Source organism: Trifolium pratense, linkage group LG3 (assembly GCF_020283565.1).
Source record: "Trifolium pratense cultivar HEN17-A07 linkage group LG3, ARS_RC_1.1, whole genome shotgun sequence".
NCBI classification, from domain to species: Eukaryota; Viridiplantae; Streptophyta; class Magnoliopsida; order Fabales; family Fabaceae; genus Trifolium; species Trifolium pratense.
The window spans coordinates 9,681,453-9,703,996 of NC_060061.1; the positions used below are offsets into that span (position 1 = coordinate 9,681,453).

The following is a 22,544-nucleotide window of genomic DNA, read 5'->3' on the forward strand; positions in this document are numbered from 1 at the left end:
ATGTGAGGTGGTGGTTATAAAGAGTGTGAGAGAGAGTGAAAGTCACTAAACTTTTCTACTTTGTAAGTTATATTTGGAGGAATGTTAAAGGATGCATACAATTATGATGATGCTAAATAATGCATTAGTTTTTTTAAAAAAAATTTAATTTAATAAATTAAAAGAGACAATATTAAGATTTTAATAGAGATTAGGAACTATTTTTTAGAGTGCCACATCATCACAATGCTTGCTTATGAGCAACTCAACCTTCCTTTTACTAGTAAAAGATTTTAAATTGTTTTTATCGCTAACAAAGAAGAGCAGTAACTTTGATTCATATAATATTTTTATATTTTTGTAAGTAAAAGAAGTGCTCGCAGCATCTATAAAATAGAAGAAATTTATTTTACTCCTTCATTCTTCTTATTTTTCTTTGCATTTTCTTTGTGAAAATATACTTTGGACTAGTTTAATATACTTTTGTTAATTTTTTTTAAACAAAGTCTAATTTTAATTTCAATATACTTTTTTTTTTCTTTTAAGAAAAGAGTCAAATATCTCGATTTCACATCTCTCCCCCCTCCCTTTCATTTTATGTTTCTCTTCCTCCCAATATCAAATGGTCGGGTACGATATAAAATACAGGAGTACAATTAATGATTATAAAATAAAGAAATATTTTGGGTCAGAAGTTAAAGCCCAAAACCGGCCCACGGACTAGTATCTTCTTTTATAAACTTTTTTTTTTTTTTTGAACCATCTTCTTTTATAAACTTAAAATCCCAAAGTCTCTCCCACTTTGCGATCTGGGAGTTCATAGTGCAAAACTACGAAACCGCTTCCTGAGCTTTCAATCTTCTCTATTCTCGTAAGATCTATTACCTTAATACCGATTTTCTGCTTAAATCTTGTGAATTTGGTAGCATTTTTTTTTTCCGATTTTCTGGTATGTTTTTGCTGCTATTATGCTTATTGCGTAAAATTAAATTTCTTCTAATACTGTTAGGTTAGTTAAATTCGGATTTTGTTTTCCGACATTTGCTATTAGATGTTTGCTATTAGATTTTCGTTTCACTCAGTTGTCACTCACTCGGATTTGGATTGCATGTAGTCAAAACTGTATGCAGTCAGGAGAGACGATTAAGATCACTGCTTTAAATCTGGACCGACTGCATGCAGTTTTGACTGACTGAAACTGCATGCAGTTTTGACTGAAATTGCATGCAATCCAAATCCCACTCACTCTCTATTCCCATTCTATGGATTATATATTTTGAGCTTAAGTTTTAGAGTTACTTTAATGTTGTGATTTATAGGTGGGTTATTTTGTTCATGTATTATAATTTTTATGTGTTTATCTGTATTTATATCTATATGTATCTTTTTTTTTTTGAACAAGCCAAAATGATATATATATAAGAAAGACTAAGTAAGGTTACAAAAGAGTCAAAATACAAGAACCAAAAGAAATTATACAAAGCCTAAACAAAGCATAGGACTAGACCACTATATCCATATGTATCTTGTGTTTAACTATATTGTTCACAGGCAGTGGCGGATATGCCACCCGGCATGCCCTGGCACGTGCCCGGGCTGCCCCACCCCAAATTATTATTATTATTTTTTATTTAAAAAATTAATAAAAGAAACAAGAGGAAAAGAAGTACAGTAACGCGTTTCTCCTTCTCTCTGTTTCCTTCATTCGTTTCGCGATCGACCACCGCACCGCAGCACCACTCTCAAATCCGGTCTCAAATCTCTCTATTTCTCATTCTCTCAGTCTCAGGCCGCTCTCCGCCGCCGCTCTCCGCCGCCGCTCTCAGCCTCTCTCTCGCAGTCGCAGCGCACACAGGTAAACTAAGCAACCCTAAAATTGAGAAATTGCATAAAATACTTAGAAATTGGTATTCCAATTATTATTCTATGTCTAACTTGATGATATTAATCATTATCCTTTGATGTTGGGTTGTACTTGTAGTATGAGAAAAAAATATGATTCATGTTTTAGGTTATTTAGAAAAAATTGGGATTTCAAGGTCTAAACTTGGTGAATTTGTTAAGAAAAAATTGGGATTTCAAGGTCTAAATTGAGATTTTAATGCTCCTGTTATTAAGAAAAGAAAAGAATATCTCTTGGCCTCTTTGTGGGATTCTTTCCTTTTGTTTATATTCATAAACAAAGCAAGTGCATATTTGATTCTGGGGCCTAGTAACACATGATTAGACTGTGTAAATTTTGTTGTTTCTCACAATTGAGTGTTGAATTTGGGAAAAAAAATAGGCAGTAGGAAAAGTTCTTCCAGCACTGAATGGTAAATTGATTGGAACGACTTTCCATTACCTGGCCATAGATGTTTATGTTTCAGCTTCTGACCTCACTGTTAGGCTTGAGAAGATAGTAACTTATGAGAAGTTGTAATTTTAAATTTAAAAGCCCTTCCATTTGACCAATTAATAAATACTGCTTTCTTTTTGGCCCTGGACAACACTGTTTCCATTCATTTATATTGTTAAATATATGCATACTAACTCTGGCTATTGGCTAGAATCAAAGTCATTTCTAAATTATTAGTCCTAATTTTATGTAGTAACTATTGGTATGTTATATTTCATCTCTCTTATTTGATTATGTTTTGCTGTTTTTTTCTTATTTGACTCATGCTAGCCAAAAAAATATTGCGGTTAAAATTGTGCACAGGCTCCAATATAATCCTGGCTCCGCCACTGTTCACAGGGCCGTTTCACCTTCATAGTTTGTATATGGACCTTCATAGTTACCCGAAGCTACTGAGGCAGGAAATAATTCAAGTCCTTCACAAATTTGAAATCGCATTTGTTGACGAGAATGACATTACAAACCCCAAACCTGATGTTGTTTTGGATCTCTACACTCGCATTCTCAACCATCTACTAGATTTTCTGGAGTATTTCTTCTTTCTCTTCAATCCTTCACATCATACTTTTCTCATTCACCAACGTCGCTTGTTAACACTGTTTCTCTCCTTCATTTTATACAGGGAAGACAATGACCAGCTTGACCAGCTTGAGTTTGAATCCCTAGCGCGTCTTGAGAATCCTGATCGTTTCGTTCAATCATTTCGCTTTACCAAGCTGTACAACAAGATCAAGAAAATGATTAATGCTTTAAAGTGTCCAAAGGAATACACATTCAACTTAGCCGATCTTGTCAAGCCTGATGCTGATCGAACCGAGTTCTTCCTCAGCGCTCTTCTCAATTTCTGTCTCGACAGGTTACTTACTCTCACTTCTTCAATCATTTATTTAAAAAATTAAAGAAAAATAGAAAACCCTAAAATATGACCTAATTTTCAATTCTTTTATTGTCAGGTATGCGAGAATGGATGCCATATCACCACTTGTTGTCGAATTGAACGATTTGGAACAACAGATAATGGACATTGAAAAAACTAAGATAGCGGAGGTTTATAACAGTGTTTTTTTAATTTTTAATTTTTGTGTGTGTTGGGATAGGTTTTTCATTGATTGATTTTCATTCTGTTGTTATAGTTGAAATCGGCGATTGCTGAATGCAAAGAAGCCAGAGAAAGGGAGATGCCTTGTGTTCAGGAAGTGGATGCAAAAGTGAAAGAGTTGCGTCAAACTATTGCAAACCTGAACAACAAACAGATGTCGTTGAGGACTACTTTAAAGAAGTTGAAGGAGAAAACTGTGGAAATGGATGATAAGGTGAGCTTGTTGTTTCATAGACTACAATCTTAACATGCTTTGAACAATAGTGCAAGCTCAGTTTTAACATAATGAGTTACATAATCTTCTTGATTTTTGAGGTTTTTGAAAGGTATATAAAAGAAAAATCAATTGATGCATAGGTTTTCTGTGAACAATTAATGTTAGGATTAGGACATTGAACCTCTGGTTTTTGTAACTTGACATGTATAGCAGGATGCCATTTTGGTAGGTTCCTTGCTCATTTTTTGTTTATAACCATCAATAATAAAAGCTTAATCTGATTAGTTCCTAGTAAATGTTAGTTCCTTTGCGGCTGTACGGGTATTTGATGATAGATTATGATATTTGTTGATAATTCTAATTTCTATTTCCTTGTCTCGCCCCAGATTTCTAGTGCTGAATTTAGACTGGTACAAAATGTTCAAGAGAATGGAAATCTACGTTCAAAAATTGTCCAGTCACCTGATAAAATACAGGTATCCTTTTCTGTTCATTACCTCCATTTGTCAGAAATCAGTTGCCAATGAAAAATTTAATGTTGTAGTTTAGTCTATTCTATTGTTCGCAAAATTAAACTTAATACGTTCTCAGCTAACACAGTGGTAGTTTGAAACAATTGCTCTTTTCCTATAAATCAAAAGGTGCTCACTTGATGATCTTTTTTACTCATTGTCCAGTAAGGGCTAAACTAATCATATTACGACTAAAAGTGGTAGTGGGGACTGTTTTGAAGATGTTTTTAAGTGTGAAAGTTGAATCGAATAGAAATTATAGGAATTAAATTGAAAGTAAGTGTAAACTAGAGGTTTAAAATTTATTTTAACCACAAAATTTTTATTGCTGTTCAGATGAACTAAAACTGCATTCTTATTTTAGAACATTCTTTCCGTGTAGACTGTAGAGTGATCTAGAATGTTTTTCCTACTTCTACCCATTTAACTTTGCTTTTACTTATCTTGCATGAAGAGGGCTTTAGAGGAAAAGAAGTTAGCTCGAGAGGAGGCAAGAAATGATGAAAGATTAACCATGCACACTTTCCATGAGAAGACTTCCCTTGTTGAAGTTTTGTCCAAGGTATGTTGCCAAAGGCTAGTTTATTTTTGCTCATCATCAGCATTTTGGGTCTGGGTAAAGTAATAATTTTGGATGCAATTGCAACCCTATCCTAAACTTGCAATATGATTCATCTTTTGTGAAACCTCAACCAATGGAGCTGTATAGCAAACTTATCAGTCAAGTAGTCTATTCGGCGGTGTCGCCATTGATGAAATTCTGTTTTACATATGCAAAATGAATTTTCCCGTGTAATGGGGCTTAAAGAATAAACATCAACATAAAAGAGGTAATGAGAGTACTTAATCTGCTTTATAGAATTTATATCACAAATGTTATCATTCAATATTCAACATTATTTATATTGGTTAAACAATTATCTTTGTAGCCATTTATTCATTTCAGAATGCAAACTACATAAAACCAAACAGTATCTCATTCTCATGGGTTTATGACTAATATTCATAATGTAATGTCTTTCCTCGATAATATAGATCAATTTATCAATTCCTTTTCAGACTCACAAAAACATGTCAAAGCACTACAGGCAGATGCAGGCTATACAAGAACAGGTATTCCCCGTCCTCTGGTTATTTGGTAGAGACAGGTATACAAAACAACCTTAGATCTCCAACTTCTTGAATCCTAAGTTCAATTAGTTCAACCAGTTCAGTTATCCACTCCATCAAGTTAGAGATCTAAAGTTGAAAGACTTCAAAATCAAGAATTATCTGTTTTGACCATTGACAAAACAATTCTTAAGCATTTTTTTTTGTTGATAAAAGCACATAAAAACATGAGACTTGGTGATATATCATTAGTCCATTACTGATAATAATTTCTCATTCGCTAACAATTATCTATCTATTTACTGATATTGTGCAAAACCTATTGTTTAATTTTTTTTAGCACTTCCTATAGGTGAATTCTGCTAAATCTGTTGAAAAGGATCTTAAAGCAATAAAAGTTAAACTTGGCGATGAAGAAGTACTGGAGAAGTCACTTGAGGCCAAATTGGTTGAAATGCAAAGTAAAGGTATATTCTTGTGCAAGCAAGCAATGGCGGTACTCCATTTCCAAGTGGACGGTGTGATGGTGTACATTATATATGCCACTATTCAATGCTATTTTGTATTGATTTCTACGAGAAAACTTCAATGCTATATAACATTTCTCTTTAAACATGTATATTATACATGTGTTTGTGTTTTGTTTTCCCTTCATCTCTTTATGCTCGTTTTTCCCTCCTCAGTTGAGCATATGGAAGGGTTGAAGAAGCAGTTGGAGAAAGAATGCAGTACCGTGACCGAGGAAGGAACTAAATATCTAATCAGTAAAAAATCAGAGGTGGAATCAAAGAGAGTTGTCATTGAAACTAGACAGAGAAATGTTGAGGCTCTGCTATCAAAGGTATCTTTTATTATTAAGTGGAATAGAAAACTGTTTGGAAAGTATAAACACTAAATACATCCATAACTAAAGAAAACATTATTTCTTATCTAAATACTTACTATTTTTGAAAATGAAATCACAATTAGTATTCTTTAGGCACCCTGTTTGCATTTTCTTTCATATTAAATCATGCAAAATTTGATTAAATAATTAATTGTTATTTTTTGTCTACAATTGATAGGTGGATTCTGTAAATAGTACAATTACCTCAGTTAAAGAATCTGTAGCAGTTAATGTGGACCTGATAGATGGTAAATCCAGAGAGATAGTTGAAGAGGTATGTGGCCATTTATCTTATTTTGGAAGCCCATGTCGTCTTTTACCCTGCTTGGCTTCAAAACATTAAATTCCAGCCATACCTCACAAGAGGACAATGAAAAGTCACACTATGTCAGTTTCAAGTTTTACATAGATTTTACCTTTTCTTTTTCTGGTAAAAGATTGTACGTTTCTCTTACTGTTTATCATGTCAAATGAGCTCGAATCCTTGTTCTCCGCACTGCCATGTAACTTTTGATTACCAACTTTGAGTGGCGATTCTTGCGTTGCTTAGTGTGATAGTAAATGAGAAATAACTGAATAATTATGTCTGGATTGATGCAGTTTCACAGGTATTCCAATTCGATTGCACGTGTGGTTGAATCTGGGCTAAAGGGACCGACCATTGAAGGAACTGGATCTGACAATTTAGGTTCTAATAGAACCCAGCTGGAGAAGGAAGTGCCACATGAGCAACTGATTCATCATCAAGACAGTGGTCCTAAACCTTCGAGAGTTTATTCTAGACGGAAGGGTAAAAGTGTCATTGGTACTGGATAGTTTGTTAGAAGGTTATGATGTGTTCAGGAGAGAGGTAGTTGGGAGCCTATTACGCAGCAGCCGCCAAGCCAGAACTGAGACTTTCAGGGGAACCTGTTTGTGTGCCATATAAGGTCGGAAGGAACCGTCACAGTGACCGCGTCCACTGTGGTAAAAGAGAATGAAATGTACTTAACGTTTTTCTATAAACTAAAATGATACACAATTTGTTAGTTTATGTTATTAGTCAATAAAACACAATTTATATTCCCTCATTTTCACGTGTTAATATAACCCTTGAGAATTGCCCCTTTCTGTAATTTGTCTCCATCAAAATTAATCATTCAATAAAGCTCTTATTTTCATTCTGTTACTGTTTTATTGTCAATTGCTGGTTATCTGTCTTTGGTTTGTATCAGGTTCCCGTTTAATTGTGGACTAGACTTGCCCTTTCAATGTTGAGCACATTATCAACAAAACACTGGTTGAAATCATAGTTTTATTTATTTTCCTTTGTTAAAACATATAGGTCTAAATTTGTATATATAACTGTTATGATTGATAGATGTTCAAATTTTATTGTATATGTAACTGTTATTTTCCTTTGACAAGACATTTGGGACTCTATTGCTCAAATTACCGGTGTGTTACTTGTCGATGATTTAAGGCTGCAATCTATTTCGTTTATTAGCTTTCTTGTTTCTTATTTTCTCTTTTACTTGATAAAATTACAAGCAACAAAGACATGTTTGATGCTTCAATCATCAGACATGGATTTTTCTTGATGCGGCACATATGGTATGCTCCCAAATGATTGACACTAGGTGTCCTTTCATTCCATGCTTCTTGTGGGGTTTGGTCTTTGACATTTGATGTTGCTGAACGATTAAACCGTGTTTTTGTTGAATATGTAGTAGTTTTTTTCCTCTAAAATTATCGGTGTGTTTTTGTTGAAGCTTTTTAATACGATCTCCAATGGTGTAGTACTTATTAGGTACTAATGATACTTATTAGGTACTACCATTGTAGCAATATCCATTTGAGTACCTAATAGGTACTGATTCTACAATAAGCATTAATACCTATTTTGTTCTTGTGGGTTCCATTTATAATGATGTATAGTTATTGGTGAGATGTGTTATTTGTAGGGCATATTTAGAACTTTTTAAGAAATGTTGTGTTGGAGGGATTGAATACTTATTAGGTATTATTATTAAAAGGGTTATGTTAACTTGTGCCCTAAGGGCACATGTTAAACTACCTAAAAATAGAAATATAGCATTTAATGATAGAAAACATTTAATGTTTAGAGAATTGAATACACCACAAGTTCAATAAATTTTTTTCACATTTATCTTCTTAACATGTGCCCTTAAGGGCATAAGTTAACATTCTCCTTATTAAAAAATTATAAATGAGTGATGTGTACACGTGAGGTTCAGTTAAGTACTCAAAAATGAGTATCTCCATTGTGGATGCTCTAAGGCTAATGATCAATGTTGTGTTTTTTTCCTTCAAAATTCTTTGTTGAGATCAAAATTTAAACGTGTGAAATTGACGACCAAGAATTCGGATTTTGAAATAAAATGGCTAAAATCTTGTACAAAATAAGAGGATAAAAATCCATTTAAATTTTGAAATGAAATATTTTTAATAAAGAGTAAAATATATTTATTTGAAAGTTTCTAAAAAGAGTTTCTACAAAAAAATAATATAATATTTGAGAGTTTTAAAAAAAGAGTATATAATATATATTAAATTTTATTTTTGTAGAAACTCTACTTCTCAAATATTATATTATTCTTTTTAGAAACTCTCAAATAAATATATTTTACCCTTTATTAAAAATATTCCCTCCCTCTATCTACTTCGAACCAAACAGACTCTTAGCGAAATTGAATTTGTAATGTTTTCGATTGATATATTCCTTATGAATTTGAATGAATGAATATCCTTATTTATAAGTAAAAAAAGTATAATTATTTTCCGATTTTTTTTTTATAATGTCCCCCCAAAAAAAATTTATTACGGCAATGCCCCCCAATTCAAAAATATTTCTGTAATACCCTTTTTTTAGGACAATTTCTGTGCGCTGACAGCAGGAGTAGGTGGCGGAATTGCCAATTTTGCCATGTCCTTGTGATGGCGGAACTCCCAACCTCGCCATTGACCCACCTTTATTTTTTATTTTTTATTTTTGGTCCTCCCCTCTACCAGTTTCCTCAACCACCCACCATATTCAAAACCAACACAAACACCTCCATCTCTGTTTCTGCAAATCAACACACAACCACCACTATATTCATTCCACCATTTTTCATCTTCAGCATATTCTCTACACTATCTTAAGCCTTTCATCAACACAAAATCACCACCACTATCTTAAGCCTTTCACAAACCACCTTTAATATCATCAACACCATTAAAAAAAAAAGAGATGTAGAACAAATACAGAACCAAAAGTACCACTTCCATCACTACACTTTTCAGCCCATATAAAAAAAATAACAACGAACAAACCTCATAAACAGAGCCAGAAAAAGAAGAATCAGAAACAAAATAAAAAGAAAGGTAGCAGAATTTTTTTTGGGGTTTTATTGTGTTTGTTTAGATTCGGAGTTTTTGGGTTTGATTTGTGTTCAAAACTCGTAAATAAGTGTTTAGTAAGAGATTTGGCATTTTTTTGGTCGAATTTGGGGTTTTTTGGGGTGGTTTTAGGTTTCCGACGCGGTGTCGCCGCCACCGAAAACCAGCCGGTGCGGTGTATTTCTGCCAGTATCTGGGCAAGGCGGTGGTCCTCCGCCGTTGTTTTTGTGTTCATGATGAACACCGATGAAAATTCATCGGTTCTTGAGAGAGAAGAGAAAGCAGCTTGAGAGGAAGAAAAGGAAGAGAGAGAAAAAACTTGTAAAATGAATTTTTCTGATGGTTTGGGGTATTTATACCCATGTTGATCCTACGTGCAGGCCCACTGAAGCTGCACCATAAGTCTTTCATCACAGCCACTGATATTCATCAGACGGCTTAGATGCCTTCCCTCCTTTGAGCAGAAAACGGAAAAAAGAACAAGAAAAGGTCTTGGTCAATGGCGTAATTGCCAATTCCGCCATGCCCATGTGATGGCATTGTTGTCAGTTCCGCCATCAGAGGGGACCTGCAATGTGTCAGTTTTTGTCCTAAAGGAGGGGTATTACGGCAATTTTTTTGAAAACAGGGGTATTGTTGTAAAAAAAATAAATTTTAGGGGCAATTAAAAAAAAAACTCTTATTTTCCTAACTAGTGTCCCAAACACATTGGTTTTGTAAGCCACTAAGTTTAGTCTAATGGTGAGGGGTTTGAGTAGTACGCTATAAGTTTTGGGTTTGATTCTCAGCTCTTTGTAAACTAAAAAACACACTAGTTTTGTTTTTGTTTTTTTAATGAAAATTTATTATTACGTGAATTGTTAGGTTAGTTTTTTATGGCCGGAACTCTTATCCCACCCTATAGTACATAGTTACCATCGATCTCTTTATATTCTTTTCGGTCCTTAATATAAAAAAAAATTTATTTTTTAAATTTATTGAGAATCTAATGTATTTAATCCATATTAAAAATTAAATATATCATATATTTAATGAATTTAAAAAGTAAACGTAGAAGGAGAGTATTATAGTAAAACATGTTTAACTCTATGATGTCTGTCTTTTTGGTTGTGAATTTATGATTCTGTTGGTAAGACCAAACTGCAGACAGAGAAAAGAGTGTGTCTGAGTGACTGAATCTGTTATCCGAAATGACAACAACAACAACGCGGTCATCGTCACTACCATCTTTCTGGTTTCAATCTTCACTATTGCTCAAACCTTGTTTACGCCCAAACCTTCTTCGATTCCGCTCTCACCAACTCAACAACAAGAAAACGAAGAAGAATCAAATCTCTTACTCTGCTCAATCCTCATCTTTCGACCTTTCCCCTCCTCCCATCGACCATGACTTCCTGGTAGGTACCACTAATTTCTCATTAACACTTCACAATTATCAATATTATTATCATTAATTTATAATTATTTCTGAGATTTGCTTATGCTAATCGGTTAAACTTATTTGATTTGTTTTTGCGACAAGAAAATTGGAGGAAAGTGAAAATTATGTAAAGACATGAGTTGAATGTTGACTTCATTTGTTTGGTTACATACACATGTAACATATGACAAGATATTTTTTGTTGTTGTAATGTCTTTTAACTTTTTAAGAAGAATCATACTCTATAATTTGATGGTAGAGAATAATAAATAAATATCAATCGTTTGTTGGTTCATTGGTGATTGGCGCTGAACTTGGTAGGGAGGAGGAGGACCATGGTTGGATCCCTCGCAACTGCGATCGGGAGGACTGAAACCACTTGATGCAAGAACCGACCCCCGAACCAGATTAAACCGGTGGTGAAAGCCAATAAAAAGAATAATAAATAGATAAAATTGGCTTTTCAAAGATTGTTGCACATGTCATTAGCCAAGTGATTGAGCTCCAAGTGTTAATGAAGAATTGTTCAGGAGAATCGAGTTTGAATATTGGTTGGAATAATCCTTGGCCATAATGGAAGGGGGTTACAACTCATTATCTCTTTGTTGAACTTAGAATTACTAGGGCCTTTCCAATGAGAGCCAAAGAGAGTGGACATAAATTTATATATTTATCTCATTTTCTTGCATCAAAATTTTGTCCTCCCATTTTTCTATACTAAACACAAGGTTTATGTTCTTCAATGAAAAAAGTTTTCAATTTAGGCACTACATACAATACTTTTTAGTTTTGTGCTTTGCCACCTTAGGTGCTGAAATTGCTGTGAGATAGGATTCAGAACTTACAAATTTAACTTAAAACATGTTTACAGGGTGGTAAGATGGTTAAATATGATTGGACATTTCTGCAAAACACTTTTAGTAAAGTTACTAAACACTTAAAACATGCCCAAACCTTTTTAAAAATGCCTAAACCATATTGCTTGAGAGAAAAGAAATTGAGGAGATTGAGCTAATTTTTTTTATTGTTCACTTTTATCTTTACTGGTTACAGGACACTGTCAAAACTGCAGGCGCTGAGGTATCCGGGGAGGGGATAATTGCAACATTTCATAATGATGAAGAAGCACTGGAAGCCGCAGACAATGGGGTTGTTGTAAGTATTTTATTTTGTTATTATTTATACCTGTAGCTAAATGCATATTCTCATTCTCTCCGCATGAGCAGCTTTATTTGGTAGAAACAATTTGAAAAATCAGAACCAATGCATATTCTAATAATGTACTTGTTCTCGTTTGTTCCTTGAATTGAGTAATTTATGGTTCTAAAGAATAAAGATGCTTCATACTTGTGTATCTTGTTTTGTTTAAAACTCTTGTTTTGTACTGTGAAATTTTATAAGAAGTCAACTAGCTTACATGGCTTTAATGGGCTTCGGATGATATTAGCTCAGACTTGTGGATTATCGAATTGTAATTTCACAGTTTCTACAAAACTTGAGTTTTAAAAAACTTAATACATTGTTGAAGTTTTATAGACTTATAGTTCAGTGCATGTTTATTAATTTATCTAGGTCCATTGCTATTTTGTTAGATAGAGGATTTAATCGTTTTCTTAATTTAATTCTCTGTGGAATCTAATGTGTTAGGTTGTGGATCTTTCACACTTCGGCCGGATAAGAGGTACTTGCTTTTCGTGTACTATTTCCTTTCCACATAAGTACAATGCATTCACTCGAAAGTTTACATATAATTTTACAAAGTTGCATGACTCTTAATAATCCATAAAGTGTAAGCAATTGGGAGAGTTTGTCCTTAACATGATTTAATGTTTTCTTTATTTTTAACACAAATATTTCGTGTAACTTGAAATGAAGTCAGTGGAGATGATCGCGTTAAGTTCCTTCACAACCAGAGTACTGCAAACTTCGAATGTCTACAGGCAGGGCAAGTATGTGGAAGAATGTAGCATTGTTTGACTGCATTTTTTTTAATCTTATTTACAATTTCAAGCTCTTGTCAATTCATTTTTATATTTCATATTATAATACAGGATTAAGTAATCGGATCTCTAACTAAAATCCCTAGGGATGTGACACTGTTTTTGTAACACCAACAGCTCGAACTATTGATATTGCACATGCGTGGATTATGGTAATTTTCTTTTGATCTCTATTTCAAAATTCATTTGTACTTGTCTTCTCTACAATGTAATAATATCTTAGCTTTCATTTTGCTGACTACTTTCGCTTGTTGCTTTGACAGAAAAATGCAATAACGTTAGTGGTTTCGCCAGAGACTTGTAGGACCATCACTGAAATGTTGAACAAGTAGGTAACTTATTGTAGTATTGTAAGGATTCACCGACGGAGGTTAAACTGAAAATATTATCAAAAAAATTAACTGAATTTTTTACTTGGAATGATTTCAAGGTACATATTTTTTGCTGATAAGGTAGAGATTCAAGACATCACTAAGAAAACCAGCTTATTTGTTTTGGTGGGACCCAAAAGCAGCCAAGTAAGAGACATTATCATACCTTTTTAGTTGTGAGAATGACAAAGTTTGTAATTTTCAATATAATGACCTAAACAGGTGATGGAGAACTTGAACCTAGGCGATCTTGTTGGAAAACCGTATGGCACTCATCAACATTTTTATGTAAGCTTTACCATACTGCTTACTTTTGTGAATTTGTGAGTAATTACTAGTTGCCGCCTTGCTTATCATCGGTTTCTGTTTACAAGATATATATGATTACAATGTTTGATGATGACTACATACTTATGTCTGTCTGCCTCAAAACCTGCGTATTTTTAACAAAACACACCTTACATACTCAATCATGTCATACATATTTTTAGACTTGATATATTATGACATTTCTTTTTGGCAACGTTTTACTATCATCCTATGGTTACCTCTTTTACATAACTTCTATATTTAAATTTAACTTAAATATACAAAACTCACAGAGCAGCAAAATTTCAATAGCAACAATACCAATACCAAGTATTGTTATCTTTCTTCTTTGGTAAAAAGCTTAAAGGCCTATATTATCTATTAATATTCTTGTTAAAAAGTTCTCTCAAATATATATATTTTGTCATTTGTAGGTTGATAAGCAACCTATAACTATAGGAGTTGGAAATGTGATTTCTGAAGGTGGTTTTTCGTTGATGATGTCTCCCGCAGCTGCTCCATCTGTCTGGAAAGCTATTCTTGCTCAAGGGGCTGTCACAATGGGTTCTAATGCTTGGAATAAGTTACGGGTTATCCAAGGTACTGAATTATTTAGACTAAGTGACTAATTTATTTATTTACTTTCTTTCATTTTTCTTAAGGATGTACTATATTTGTTTTGAATGTCAATATGTTAATTTAGTTATGCATTTGATATATTTGTTACATATGCCTTGAAATTTAAGTAATTTATACTCTCTTTTTTTCATGTATATGTATAGTTTCATTCATTATGATTTTGATTGTTACTTGACTTCTCAGGAAGGCCTGCTCCTGGAATGGAGCTTACAAATGAATTCAACGTCCTGGAGGCCTATCTATGGAACTCAATTTCTGTAAACAAGGGTTCGTCGAGTGCTCCTTTTCCACTACCAACCCCCATCAAGTATAGACTTGTCTGATAATTAGTCCAATTTTGATTTTCTCAGGATGTTACAAAGGACAGGAGACTATAGCTAGGCTCATAACATACGATGGAGTCAAACAAAGGTTATGGGGATTTCATCTTTCTGCAGCCGCAGAACCTGGCAGTATTATTACAGTTGATGGAAAAAAGGTGCTCTAATTTTCCTTTGAAAAATTTTCACATTTTTTATTTTCAAACCTAACGCCTTCTTTGGTTGAAAATATGGACATCAATACAGGTTGGTAGAAAATGACTGGTTTTCTGCAAATTATGCAGGTTGGAAAATTGACTAGTTACGCGTCTGGAAGGAATCAATCTGAACACTTTGGATTAGGGTACATCAAGAGGCAAGGTGCTTCAGAAGGAGACAGTGTAATTGTTGGAGACAACATCAATGGAACAGTAGTGGAAGTACCTTTTCTTTCTCAACAGAGACCACCATCTAGTAGTTCAAATTCTTGATTCTTTGAGCATGAAATGTCTACAACATCATTGTTATGCACTTATGCTCAAGTATGGTGGTAATTAATAAATGTTGGATAGAATGTTGGAACATGATGAAGAATTAGAGGAAACTTGGTATTGAAGTAAACACATTTGTTAGAACCATGTGTAGTGTGAATTGAAAAAAGGCTCTTTGAGTCCCACATTGGAAAAATCACACTACTTGGTAGTGTTTATATACCACAAGGTGGCAACCAAGGGTGTGCCCTTGGTTGCCACCTTGTGAGAAAGGGAGACCACACACAATGTCGAATATCACACGCGCGCCGCCGCCGACCGGCCGGCTCGGTTCGGGCCGGGCTTGGGCTTGGGTGATATATTAATTTTTTAATACTAAGAAAAAAGAAATTTTTGAATTTAAATTTCTTTTAAGTGTGTCCCTTAATTCGCACATGTTAAATGTGCTAAGACCAAGTCTGAACAGATTTTTTTCTGTTAAACGGTCAAATAATACGTGTGCCTGCGTGTCCTATTTTTTTGCCACGTTTGGAATTTTGACTGAGTTATTTCAGCTCCTAAAAATCCTCTGATTTCAGCTCCCTACTTGCCTATAAATACCACTTCATTTCTTCAGTTTTAACTCACTTCTTTTTCTCTGCATTCTGAGAAAACTGCTTCTTTCCTTCTCCTTTTTCTTTCTTCGAAATTATTTGTGTTATTTCAAAATTTGAACGGTTGTAAACCGTAGAATTGATATTCGTATATCAATTAGAGTGGTTCGAAATTTTCGACCATATTTGGTGTTATTTTGGTGTTATTCTGGCCGATACTACAGTGCAGTAGTTTATCGGTATTTTCATTGAAAACGGTTGTTTTATCCTGGGGACTTCGCGGTTGATATACTACAGTGCACTTCTTCGAGTAGTTCCGCGAAACGTCTTAAAGAAAGCGACCTAGTACGCGACTCAGCCAATAATTTGTTTCTTTGCCAATTTTGAAAATTCGTTTTTCCTGTTTTTATAAACTCAGTAAAACCGTTTTACAACAATTTTAAGACGTTTCGAAAATATCATGGCAAACGAAGAAATTATTGGTAATTCATCTGTCGGTGCTACCGAAAGGCCGTTTAAATTTGAGGGCAATCATTTCAAACGTTGGCAGCAAAAAATGTTTTTCTTCCTAACTCTTAAAAAGTGTGCCTACGTTTTGAAACAGCCCATTCCTGTGGTTCCTGCTGAAGCTTCTGCTTCTGCTTCTGGAACTAATGAACAGACCGTTAACACCAATGGTGATGCTGTATCTGCCGAAAAAGACAAAGGCAAGGCCACGGCAGAACAGCTTAAAGAGAAAGCGCTGCAACTAGAAATAGATAGGCAGCTCTGGATTGACAATGATTATGTTTGCAAAAACTATATCATTAATGGATTGGAGGATGATCTGTATGATTATTACAGAACCTATAATACAGCCAGTGATGTGTGGGAGGCTCTGAGTAAGAAGTATGATACTGAGGAAGTTGGAGTGAAGAAGTATGCTGTGAGTAGGTATTTGAAATACCAGATGGTTGATGAAAGGTCAGTGGAAGTGCAGTCACATGAACTGCAGAAGATTGCTCATGAGATAATAACTGAAGGTATGCCTTTACATGAGCAGTTTCAAATTTCTGTTATAATTGATAAGCTGCCCCCCAGTTGGAAAGACTTTAAGAATCAGCTCCGTCATAAGACAAAGGAGTTTTCCATTGAGGGTCTGATTACCCGTCTTCGTATAGAAGAAGAATCTAGGAAACAAGATATGAAAGAGGAAGAAAAGATATTGGTTGTTTCTAACACCAATAAAAAGAAATTCGGTGCAGCTCTGAAGCCTACGGGCAAACCTTTGAAAAATCAGAATCAGAGCCGCATTCAAAACCGAGTTAAGAATGGTAACCCGGTTAGGGGCCATATTGCTAAGCAACAACAACAACAACCACCTCCTAGAAATGACGCTGTTGAGCCTTTTTATTGCTTCAATTGCTGGAAAACAGGTCATATATCAAAGAAGTGCAGAAATCCAAAGAGGCCTAAACCGGCTAATCTTGCACATATTAATGTGAATGTGGCTGATGAGCCATATGCTGCTATGATCACCGAAATTAATATGGTCGGTGGTACTGATGGATGGTGGATAGATACTGGCGCTACCCGCCATGTCTGTTATGATCGTGCTATGTTTAAAACATACACGAATGCTGAAAATAAGAAGGTGCAGATGGGTAATGCTCATACATCTGATGTTGCTGGTGTTGGAGATGTGGTTCTGAAGTTCACATCTGGAAAGACTCTTATCTTGAAGGAAGTCCTTCATGTTCCTGAGATGAAGAAGAATCTTGTTTCTGGTTTCCTCTTAAATAAGGCTGGGTTTAATCAAACTATTGGGGCTGATATGTACACCATCACTAAGAATGGTATTTTTATTGGGAAAGGGTACGCCTCTGATGGCATGTTTAAACTCAATGTTGATTTTAATGTTATGAATAAAATTTCTCCTTCTGTTTACTCTTTGTGTGATTTTAATATTTGACATTCTAGACTTTGTCATGTTAATAAACGATCTATTTTGAATATTAGTAACTTAGGATTAATTCCTAAACTTAGTTTTAATGACATAGAAAAATGTGAATTTTGTAGTCAAGCTAAAATAACAAAGAGCAAACATAAATCAGTAATACGAGAATCTGAACCAATGGACCTTATACATTCTGATATATGTGAACTAGATGGAACCATGACTAGGAATAACAAACGTTATTTTATCACTTTTATTGATGATTGTTCAGATTATACTTTTGTTTATTTAATGAAAAATAAAAGTGATGCTTTTGATATGTTCAAAATTTTTGTGAAAGAAATAGAAAATCAATTTAATACGAAAATCAAAAGACTTCGTAGTGATAGGGGAACCGAATATAATTCTAGTTTATTTAATGATTTTTATAAACAACACGGAATTATACATGAAACGACTGCACCATATTCCCCTGAAATGAATGGTAAAGCAGAAAGAAAGAATAGAACTCTTACTGAATTAGTTGTTGCTATTATGTTAAATTCTGGTGCCGCTAAACATTGGTGGGGGGAAATAATTTTGACTGTCTGCTTTGTTTTGAATAGAATTCCCAAATCTAAAAGAAGCGAATCCGCTTATGAAATATTAAAGAAAAGACAACCAAACTTGTCTTATTTAAGAACTTGGGGATGTCTAGCCTATGTCCGTAAACCGGACCCGAAGCGAGTTAAACTCGCTAGTAGAGCCTATGAATGTGTATTCATTGGTTACGCAGCAAACAGTAAAGCATATAGGTTTTACGACCTAAATGAAAAAGTGATCATAGAATCTAATGATGCAGACTTCTATGAAAATAAATTTCCCTTTAAATCAAGAAATAGTGGGGGCACTGAACAGGATAATATTCCTGAGTCGAGTCACTTACCAGTGATACCAAATGCGGATAGCAATGACGAAGTAGAAAATGAACTTCGTAGAAGCAAACGTGTAAGAGTTGCTAAAGACTATGGTCCGGATTATGCGACCTTTACATTGAATGAAGATCCAGCAAATCTTCAAGAAGCCTTGTCATCGATGGATGCAGATCTTTGGCAAGAAACTATTAATGACGAGATGGATTCTCTAGAATCTAACAAAACATGGCACTTAGTAGACTTACCTCCCGGTTGCAAACCAATTGGTTGCAAATGGATTTTGAAAAAGAAACTAAAACCCGACGGCACAGTTGAAAAATACAAGGCTCGCCTTGTAGCCAAAGGTTTTAGACAAAGAGAAAATATAGATTTCTTCGACACATTTTCACCTGTCACTAGAATAACGTCCATTCGAGTACTTATTTCAATTGCAGCTATTTATAACTTAATTGTACACCAAATGGACGTTAAAACTGCTTTTTTAAATGGTGACTTAGAAGAAGAAATCTATATGGAACAACCCGAAGGGTTTGTTATACATGGACAAGAAACTAAGGTCTGCAAGTTAGATAAATCTCTGTATGGTCTTAAACAAGCTCCGAAACAATGGCATGAAAAGTTTGATAACTTAATGATATTGAATGGGTTCAGACTCAATGAGAGTGACAAATGCATTTACTATAAAAGTGATGGCAACATTTGCACTATAATATGTCTCTATGTAGATGACATGTTGATATTTGGCTCAAACCTTTCTGCCATAAATAATGTGAAATCAATGTTGAGTAACAACTTTGATATGAAAGACCTCGGAGAAGCTAGTGTGATTCTTGGAATAAAAATCACTAGGTCTGAGAAGGGGATATCCCTAGATCAATCACATTATGTGGAAAAGATCCTAAAGAAATACGGTTACTTTAACTGTAAACCTGCCTGCACACCTTATGATCCCAGTGTAAAACTGTTTAAGAACACTGGTGATAGCGTAAGACAAACAGAATATGCGAGCATCATTGGTAGTCTTAGGTATGCCACTGATTGTACTAGACCCGACATCGCCTATGTCGTGGGACTCTTGTGTAGGTTTACCAGCAGACCCAGTAATGAGCATTGGCACGCTATTGAGAGAGTCATGAGATACCTGAAAAGGACCATGAATCTCGGATTACACTATCAGAGATTTCCAGCTGTACTTGAAGGGTATAGTGATGCTGATTGGAACACCTTGTCAGATGATTCCAAAGCAACTAGTGGCTTTATATTTAGTATAGCCGGTGGAGCTGTATCATGGAAGTCTAAGAAACAGACCATTTTGGCACAGTCCACTATGGAATCTGAAATGATAGCACTAGCAACTGCTAGTGAAGAAGCAAGCTGGTTGAGATGCTTGTTATCTGAGATTCCCTTATGGGAAAAACCTATGCCTGCTGTCTTGATCCATTGTGATAGTACTGCAGCTATCGCTAAAATTGAGAATCGTTTTTATAACGGTAAAAGACGTCAAATTAGAAGAAAGCACAGCACAGTGAGAGAGCTCATCACTACAGGTGCTGTGAGAGTGGATCATGTACGCACTAATGATAACCTAGCAGATCCTTTGACGAAAGGACTGGCTAGAGAGAAAGTCCACAATACATCTGTCAAGATGGGACTAATGCCTATGAAGTGAATTACTTATGATGGTAACCCAACCTAAAAGACTGGAGATCCCAAGAATTAGGTTCCAATGGGTAAACAACAAGTTGTGAGTAATATGAGATGAACATGCAAATTAAGAAGCATGAATCCTGAAATGAGAAAGGTTGAGTTAGCAAAACTCTTAATGAAATCTATACTCTATAGGAGTGGAGTACATCAGGAGTACTCTTGATAGAATCACCTATATGAATGTGGAACTGAGGCCGGTTCCTCTGGAGTTTCGGGGCGAATTCCTAGAGCATTCATGAAACTGGGATAGACGTGCAGGGCCATTAATGCACGGGCCTTAGAAAACACCTTACGAAAGGTTGTGTGCTGGTTTGAGGAAAATCTGAGATAGAGTTCCAAGACTAAAAGTCACTCTTGCTTAATCAGGCTCTTACTAGCTACGTGAAGGTTCCAAGACTTAGCTCACTTTCGCTTATGCACAATCTTACTGAAACGTTTAACGTTATGACTGAAACAACTTTTTTAAATTCAAGTGGGGGATTGTTGGAACATGATGAAGAATTAGAGGAAACTTGGTATTGAAGTAAACACATTTGTTAGAACCATGTATAGTGTGAATTGAAAAAAGGCTCTTTGAGTCCCACATTGGAAAAATCACACTACTTGGTAGTGTTTATATACCACAAGGTGGCAACCAAGGGTGTGCCCTTGGGGTACCCACTTTTGTAAGAAAGGGAGACCACACACAATGTCGAATATCACACACGCGCGCGCGCCGCCGCTGCCGTCCGTCCGCCCGGCCGGCTCGGCTCGGTTCGGTTCGGGCTTGGGTGATATATTAATTTTTTAATACTAAGAAAAAAGAAATTTTTGAATTTAAATTTCTTTTAAGTGTGTCCCTTACTTGCCTATAAATACCACTTCATTTCTTCAGGTTTAACTCACTTCTTTTTCTCTGCATTCTGAGAAAACTGCTTCTTTCCTTCTCCTTTTTCTTTCTTCGAAATTATTTGTGTTATTTCAAAATTTGAACGGTTGTAAACCGTAGAATTGATATTCGTATATCAATTAGAGTGGTTCGAAATTTTCGACCATATTTGGTGTTATTTTGGTGTTATTCTGGCCGATACTACAGTGCAGTAGTTTATCGGTATTTTCATTGAAAACGGCTGTTTTATCCTGGGGACTTCGCGGTTGATATACTACAGTGCACTTCTTCGAGTAGTTCCGCGAAACGTCTTAAAGAAAGCGACCTAGTACGCGACTCAGCCAATAATTTGTTTCTTTGCCAATTTTGAAAATTCGTTTTTCCTGTTTTTATAAACTCAGTAAAACCGTTTTACAACATAGTAGAAGTGAAGCAATCAATGCATTCATAATAATACTTGTGAATATTTTTAACTGTTTATGAATTCTATTTTTGTAATGCCCCATACTTCATAAACTAATTTATGCATTTGAAATTGGATAGAAAACTGTGACGCTCTTCTCAGTTTTTGAAAAGGGGGCGTTAAGATTTTGGTCCTCTTTATCATGGTGGTGGTAAATTTGGTCAAATTTGTTGATGTAAAATCCAGGGAACTTCATCTCTTCGTCATCATCTTTTTCTTCGTAGACATTTTATTTAAAAAACCCAGCAACTCTATCTCATGATCATCTCCAGCATTGTTCATCTTTGTTGACACAAAATATTGATTTAAAAAGAAAAGAAATATAAAATGAATGAGAAGAGCAATTAGTAGTATTAGGTATGGAATCATCTCAACTTCTCAAGTCATACAACCGCCGCCATGTCATTATCTCCTTTACCACTGTTGACTGTGAATCTTCGTTCATGGCGGCACACTTTCCAAATCCAAATCCATTCGTACATACTCCCTCCGGTCCTATATATAAGAAACATTTCACTTTTTAGATTTATTGTAGAATGAATGTATTTAGACTATATTATTGTCTAGATACATCAATTTCACAATGAATCTAAAAAGTAAATTTTTTCTTATATATAGGACCGGAGGGACTATCAGGTTGAAACTTGAAAGCAAAGTAACAGACTCACCTTAAATTCTCTCCCAAAATTGTACTAAATGGAATATGTGTTTTGAAGAATTGAATTCCTTATCAAGGTCAACGCAAGAACCAAAATATGACACCTTTTTAATCTATGAGACAGAAGTACATGTTAATGTGTACTGACACAGTAGTATTTTTAGTTTTTTATTTATTTTATATTAATTTTGTTTCTTTTGAGTTTGGTTGGTAAATAAACCTACCTAGGGCGGGTGGTACCTTAAGGAAAGGAATACTTGATCCTTCCAATTTACCTTTCAAACCTAAAATATT

The 22,544-nt window shown here is 34.8% G+C and overlaps 2 protein-coding genes across 12 annotated transcripts; both read left to right on the forward strand.

The window, feature by feature from the left end:
• Window positions 1-737: 737 nt before the first annotated feature.
• LOC123917791 (kinetochore protein NUF2 homolog) lies at window positions 738-7,369 on the forward strand. 10 transcript variants are annotated; one of them, XM_045969626.1, is made up of 13 exons: window positions 752-850; window positions 1,062-1,834; window positions 2,648-2,906; window positions 3,000-3,233; window positions 3,331-3,424; window positions 3,511-3,690; window positions 4,080-4,169; window positions 4,660-4,767; window positions 5,265-5,318; window positions 5,668-5,782; window positions 5,999-6,156; window positions 6,380-6,475; window positions 6,802-7,369. In XM_045969626.1, exons 3-13 carry the CDS (start codon window positions 2,743-2,745, stop codon window positions 7,015-7,017), a joined length of 1,509 nt encoding a protein of 502 aa, XP_045825582.1. In that variant the 5' UTR covers window positions 752-850; window positions 1,062-1,834; window positions 2,648-2,742; the 3' UTR covers window positions 7,018-7,369. The 10 variants fall into 10 exon arrangements, with proteins under 10 accessions (XP_045825575.1, XP_045825579.1, XP_045825576.1 ...); XM_045969627.1 differs by having other exon boundaries at window positions 2,681-2,906; XM_045969625.1 differs by having other exon boundaries at window positions 2,717-2,906.
• A 3,281-nt stretch (window positions 7,370-10,650) lies between these two features.
• Window positions 10,651-21,857, forward strand: LOC123917796 (putative transferase At1g60990, chloroplastic). Of its 2 annotated transcripts, none has more exons than XM_045969630.1 (13): window positions 10,651-10,979; window positions 12,056-12,157; window positions 12,650-12,683; window positions 12,878-12,951; window positions 13,089-13,154; window positions 13,266-13,330; window positions 13,433-13,520; window positions 13,596-13,661; window positions 14,117-14,282; window positions 14,505-14,588; window positions 14,672-14,799; window positions 14,926-15,188; window positions 21,548-21,857. In XM_045969630.1, exons 1-12 carry the CDS (start codon window positions 10,773-10,775, stop codon window positions 15,109-15,111), a joined length of 1,266 nt encoding a protein of 421 aa, XP_045825586.1. In that variant the 5' UTR covers window positions 10,651-10,772; the 3' UTR covers window positions 15,112-15,188; window positions 21,548-21,857. The 2 variants fall into 2 exon arrangements, with proteins under 2 accessions (XP_045825586.1, XP_045825587.1); XM_045969631.1 differs by having other exon boundaries at window positions 10,678-10,979; window positions 14,926-15,195; window positions 21,555-21,857.
• Window positions 21,858-22,544: the final 687 nt, after the last annotated feature.

What these genes read in the sequence shown, in the direction of transcription:
- LOC123917796 (XM_045969630.1), top strand. Translation starts at nt 10,773, where the DNA reads ATGACAACAACAACAACGCGGTCATCGTCACTACCATCTTTCTGGTTT. An exon ending in AATGTCTACAGGCAGGGCAA is followed by an intron (nt 12,952 to 13,088) that starts GTATGTGGAAGA and finishes TAAAATCCCTAG; the next exon opens with GGATGTGACACTGTTTTTGT. An exon ending in GCACTCATCAACATTTTTAT is followed by an intron (nt 13,662 to 14,116) that starts GTAAGCTTTACC and finishes TGTCATTTGTAG; the next exon opens with GTTGATAAGCAACCTATAAC.
- LOC123917791 (XM_045969619.1), top strand. Translation starts at nt 2,743, where the DNA reads ATGGACCTTCATAGTTACCCGAAGCTACTGAGGCAGGAAATAATTCAA. An exon ending in AGTCACCTGATAAAATACAG is followed by an intron (nt 4,170 to 4,659) that starts GTATCCTTTTCT and finishes TCTTGCATGAAG; the next exon opens with AGGGCTTTAGAGGAAAAGAA. An exon ending in CCAGAGAGATAGTTGAAGAG is followed by an intron (nt 6,476 to 6,801) that starts GTATGTGGCCAT and finishes GGATTGATGCAG; the next exon opens with TTTCACAGGTATTCCAATTC.